The 6,000-nt window shown below is 42.9% G+C and overlaps 1 protein-coding gene across 6 annotated transcripts in view; it reads right to left on the bottom strand.

Moving 5' to 3' along the window:
• Positions 1-354: 354 nt before the first annotated feature.
• RALBP1 (ralA binding protein 1) overlaps positions 355-6,000 on the bottom strand; it is a 130,973-nt gene continuing 125,327 nt past the window's right edge. For 5 of the 6 annotated variants that reach the window (XM_085848873.1, XM_085848868.1, XM_085848869.1 and 2 more), the window contains one exon: positions 355-1,528. In XM_085848873.1, the coding sequence (XP_085704999.1) occupies positions 1,295-1,528 (234 nt within the window). In that variant the 3' untranslated portion in view covers positions 355-1,294. The remainder of the gene's footprint in view (positions 1,529-6,000) is intronic. The other variant, XM_085848872.1, reaches the window with a different exon arrangement.

The raw sequence follows: 6,000 nt of genomic DNA, 5'->3' as shown, positions 1-6,000 counted from the left end.
CGTCAGATGTCAAATCTGCAATGCACCAATATCCAGATTTGTTCATAATATATTAGTCTCTCTGTGCCAAATTTGGTGCTTTTATCACAAAATGCACAATTGTTGTGAATATTTCGGCTATGGAGCCCCACGAGTCTGTCTGTTGGTGTTGCAGGCTTTCCAAAGTAGGGGGATGAAAAATGTTGGGGTGCAAAATGAGTGGTTTTCATAGAAATTCACAGTAAACTTCACCCTCCTGATACTCATTTGAATAAAATAAAATAGAGGTTCATCCATAGGGGGGAAAAAAATCAGGAAGGAATTGCTAATTATAAAGGAATGTATCCATATGAATGGAAAACATTGGTACCATGGTAAGTGTAAACTTTTATTGCATATTTGTGTGCCTCAAATCAGAAATGATCGATACGAGATAAGGTATTTGAACAAGTTGACAAAGTACCAAAAATCAGTGGCACACCCCTCAGGTTCCAAGTTTGTTCACGTTCTTCAGAAGATTTTCAAGTGGCGACCATCCCAAATTCTCGAAAATCCTTAATCCACTTGGTCGTGTTTTTGCTTTGGAAATGGAAAAATAAAAAAAAGATGAAAGGCTTAATGTGATCTGAAAACACCAGGAAGTGTTCCATTTTATAGCGAAAGGAATAAACAAAAAACAACATGAGAATCGTGACACTGGATGGATAACCGTTGTGTAAACATTACATTCGCAACTAGCACGTTCTTCGAAGGAAAATGTTTCGATGTTTTGTTCATCGTGGTGTCACGAGATTGGTAAGCTACAATTGAGTGAAGTTTAGATAGACAATCATAAAAACGACGGAAAACTGGTTCATTAAGCTCATAGTTTTCAAAGGGTCCCTACGGTAATAATGCAAGTGCGAGATACTCTACTCCAGGAGCAAAATAAACTTGAATTTCTCCAAAACAAGCAAAACAAGGAACACACCTCAAGGCAGGCATGTATTCCCAGAATAATATGCTCTGCGAAGCCAAATTCATGAGTTAGGTACGCATAACTTGAGATAACTTCACTGAGCACATTAAACATGATAAAAGATAAGTTTTGAAGTGATACAAAAATAAAACAAACTGATGACATCCAGTTGGTATGGATAATTCGTGCAAAGAAGAGTTGACAATTACAGTGCAAGGTAAACTCCCCCGAAGCACAAAAACAAATTGTGAAAGTTTTGTATGAATACAATACTCATGCAGAATCTCAAGCATGGTATCATTTAAGAGAATAAAATACAGGAAGCAGAAGTATCACAAAGACCCTAAATGCTATCTCTCATATTTCTGTCTCCATGGCAATGCAGGGTTGGGCGATGTCTTTAGTAGAGGCCTTGACTGTGTCATCTTTTGCATTATCCTTGCACAGCAGTCCTTCTTTGTTCTCAACTTCTTTTTGTAGATGCAACTCCTTTGCAAATTCTTTTGAATCCTTCGTTTCTTTCGGTGTTTCCCTCAAAGTCTGAACCTCTTCGGGGTCGTCCTTCATCAAACGATTTTCTTTCATGGAATCCTGTGAAGAGGACAGACAGAACTTTTCTCAGTGATTTTATTTTTGACAAAACAGTACAAATCAATCTTCGAGTGGTAGAATGGGATTCACAATGGAGAGGCATGCCAGGAGGCTGTGGGTTCAAATGACAACAAAAAAGTTTTATCCGAACATCTTGAACCATGGGGAAAGTAGAGCGCATACCTCCTTCAGGCTGAACAGTTTACGTTTTGTATCCCATGGATAGGTCAGATCCGGATGTGGACTTGAACAAAAATTGAATCGGCTTGTTCTTGCCACCGAACCAACTCATCCACCAAATTTTATCACAACTCTTCGACAACTTTTTGAAATATCGTACTATATAGTTTTTGACCCATCTCTCCATGATGACGAATCACTTCAAAAATAAAATAAAAACTAAAAAAATTCTCATATCTACATTCGGATCTGGATCTTCACCAAAATCGAGTCATTTCTTCTGAAGAGCAAGTTTACAAGACAGTAAATAGCAATACACTGACAGTGTGCGGTTGGAAAACATGCACATACAAGGAGTTGAATGAAGAGAGAAGTAGAGAAAAAGGAAAGAAAGCAGAGCAAACAGCAAAGACATACAGGTTGGGGGAGAGGGCATAAAGGAGAGAAAAGATCACTGGTGTGGATGACGGATTGGCCTGAGATGGTGGTGCACCACCAACTTGAAACACTGGAAGAAGAGTGGGATTGGACACAATGAGGAAGGAGGTTCCACAAGCAGGAGATTCTATACTAATAAGTGTGTGTGTGTGTCTCCTCCATAACTCCAAAGCTATAAAACCGAGCAGCCTGAAACTTTGCATGGAAACTAATAAAACTCCAAGGAAGTGCAAGAGTGAAAATTGGATGTTTGGGTCAATTAAAACACCCCTTTTGAAGATAATTAACGGCCATATTTAAATATATCCTTCATCAGTCGATCCTTGGCCACCTCGCTGTTTGGGGTCTTAAAGCGTTTCCAGGGTAACCACGCTGGGGTCTGAAGCCGCCATGTTTTTTGGCTTGCTCAACCTTGTCTTGACTTGGAAAAAGCCACAATGATTTCTTCACGATAAAGTTTATTTTTTTCGCTTTCCTCACTCATATTACACTGAACAACAAATTTCAAAAATTTTTTTTTACTGGAGATGTGTAAAGTGATTAAGACTAATTTGGGTACGCTGATTTCAAAAATCATAACCGTTTTGCTGTATCACGTCAGGATTTTCAGGAACAGAAATATTCCCATTGCCTAGAAGTCAGGATTTCAATGAAATTTACACGTGTCTTTAACATGTCTATTTCGTACAATTGTTGTTAACTTGTGTTATATTTCTTTCTTTCAGATAAAGATGAGTAGACGTTCCTGTACCAATCATCCTGACAACTTCTGTTATGTCTGTGGTCGGTATACCAAAAAAGATCAACAGCGAAGTATATCTACAGCAGTGAAAATGAAGGCCGCCTACTTTCACTACTTCGGGTGTAAGGTGGGGGACCAAGAACAGAGCTGGGCACCACACATCTGCTGCACAAGCTGTCACACAACCTTGACTCAGTGGTTGGTGGGCAAGCGCGCGAGCATGCCATTTGCGGTGCCCATGATATGGCGTGAGCCGCAGAATCATCATGATGATTGTTATTTCTGCTGCACAAGCATCGCCGGCTTCAACAAGAAGAATAAAGGTCACATCAAGTACGCTGACTGCATCTCTGCTCGTAAACCTGTGCCTCATGATGACGAGAACCCCATTCCAACACCTCCAGCTGATCAGAACATAGCTGTAAGCAGTGGTGAAGAGGATGGTGATGATGAACCTTTTGAACCCGACACTCAAGAATCACACCTTCTGAACCAGGGAGACTTAAATGATCTTGTAAGAGATCTCTCGCTGTCAAAGGCGAAGGCAGAGCTGCTTGGATCAAGGCTGCAGCAGTGGAATCTACTTGAACCTAACACCAAGATATCCTTGTTCAGAGCACGTCACAGAGACATGGCTGAGTTCTTTGAGATGGAAGACACGATGACATTCTGCAGTGACATCAACGGTCTGTTGAAAGAACTTGAGTGTGATCACGATCCTGCAGACTGGCGCCTCTTCATCGACTCGGGGAAGAACAGCTTGAAGGCTGTTTTGCTCCACAATGGCAACGAGAAACCATCAGTCCCACTGGCTCACGCGTTCGGCATGACAGAGGCCTATGAGACTATGCGGCAGCTGCTTGATTCCATCAAGTACAATGACTTCAACTGGCACATCTGCGGAGACTTGAAAGTGGTGGCGCTGTTGTTAGGGCTGCAGTCAGGCTACACGAAATACATGTGCTTCCTTTGTCTCTGGGATAGCAGAGACGACAAGAATCACTGGACGAAGAAAGATTGGGAAGAGCGAAAAGAGCATGTACCTGGTCGACACAACGTGAAGCATGTCGCCCTTGTCGACCCAGCCAAGGTTTTCCTTCCACCACTCCACATAAAGCTCGGCTTGATGAAAAGTTTTGTACGGGCAATGGATCTGAATGGGCGTGGGTTTTTATACCTCAAGGAAAAGTTTGGCAACACCTTGTCGGAGGCCAAGATCAAGGCTGGTGTCTTTGTTGGACCGCAAATCCGACAGATTATGAAGGACGAAACTTTTCCGACAACTCTAAACCCCAAAGAGCTGGCAGCGTGGAGGAGCTTCAAAGCTGTGACGGACAACTTCTTGGGGAACGAGCGCGCGGACAACTATGAAGAAATAGTGCAGCAGCTGCTGGAGTCCTTCAGGAAACTTGGCTCCAGGATGTCCCTGAAAATCCATTTCCTACACCAGCACCTGAACTTCTTCCCTGACTACTTGGGAGCAGTCTCGGACGAGCATGGCGAGCGATTCCACCAAGAGAAAAAAAACCAAGAAAAAAAAAACCAAGAAAAAAAAAAAAAAAAAAAAAAAAAAAAAAAAGAGATTTCACTCATGGAGACGCGTTACCAAGGGCGGCACAACCCGAACATGATGGGCGATTTCTGCTGGTTCCTGCATCGTGAAACTGACACAGAGCAGCACAAACGCAAAGCCAAATGCCTAAAGCATTTTAAATTACATTCTAGTGGAGTTTTTCTGTAATTTCTATAATTTTGAAGCATTCATGATGAAATAAATGAATAAATGAATTTTTGTAAATTTCATTGAAATCCTGACTTCTAGGCAATGGGAATATTTCTGTTACTGAAAATCCTGACGTGATACAGCAAAACGGTTATGATTTTTGAAATCAGCGTACCCAAATTAGTCTAAATCACTTTACACATCTCCAGTAAAAAATTTTTGTTGTTCAGTGTTATCGGATGCCTGTTCATCATCGCTACAGACATCACTTTTGTAACTACTATAGTTTTCAAATTAGGAAATGTGTCGAAATCTATTGTGAAATCTGATAATTTAAAGAAGCAATGAGTTTTATAACCAAGCCGATGTACCGATTTACTTTAAGCAAGCAAAGCTTTGTTTGCTTCTCCATCGATGCACAAGAAAATGTGAAATTTCCAAAGCATTAAAAACGTTTGCACTGTTTGGAGAATTATATTGAATGAAAATATTTTTGAGGAATGTGACAAAATTAATGAGCTTCATTGGGAAATATGATTAACGCATTCACTGCTTGACCTCGCACCCCATCCCCCAGAGGGCCTGTATAGCCATGGTGTCTGCCAGATCTGTGTCTATATTTTCAGAGGCTTGGTGAGGTGTCCTGCAGGGAACTAGAGCAAATCTGGTAAAAAAACGCTCGTTTTAAAAAAACAAGTTATAACGTTTACACGGACCCCAAACTGATGTACCAAGTAACACGTGCACAAACGAGCAGATGAGATGGTGGATTATCTGCAATGTTTATTTCACGGGCGATTGAACTTTGTGATGTTTCAAGGGTTGTTCTTTTAAATCAGCAACTTTGTGGTGGATAAAGTCATTATTTGAACGAATTAAATATATTTCATTAACCACTGCGTGCGCGGTGAAAATTGACTTGAAAGTGAAAGGAATCCAATGTGATATGCAGTGACAGCATGGCCAATCATTCCGAATCAACCATTTAATTGGAGTGCTTGCATGAGTGCTTAAGGCAGTCGACAGTGGAACTGCGCTACATCCTTCTGAGCAAATGGTTCACTCACTGCAGATGCTTTTGCCTGCCACGTGATTCAGAGCGAGGGGCCCGTGCCCCGTCGCCCTGAGCGAGTGGGCCGTGCCCCGTCGCCCTGAGCGAGTGGGCCGTGCCCCGTCGCCCTGAGCGAGTGGCCCGTGCCCCGTCGCCCTGAGCGAGTGGCCCTGCCCCGTCGCCCTGAGCGAGTGGCCCGTGCCCCGTCGCCCTGAGCGAGTGGCCCGTGCCCCGTCGCCCTGAGCGAGTGGCCCGTGCCCCGTCGCCCTGAGCGAGTGGCCCGTGCCCCGTCGCCCTGAGTGAGTGGCCCGTGCCCCGTCGCCCTGAGCGAGTGGCCC

Source organism: Eptatretus burgeri, chromosome 12, assembly GCF_056783735.1.
Source record: "Eptatretus burgeri isolate ZD-2024b chromosome 12, Ebu_testis_v1, whole genome shotgun sequence".
Classification (NCBI taxonomy): Eukaryota; Metazoa; Chordata; class Myxini; order Myxiniformes; family Myxinidae; genus Eptatretus; species Eptatretus burgeri.
The sequence above is the reverse complement of the archived record's forward strand: the minus strand, read 5'-3'. Positions and strand labels throughout refer to the sequence as shown.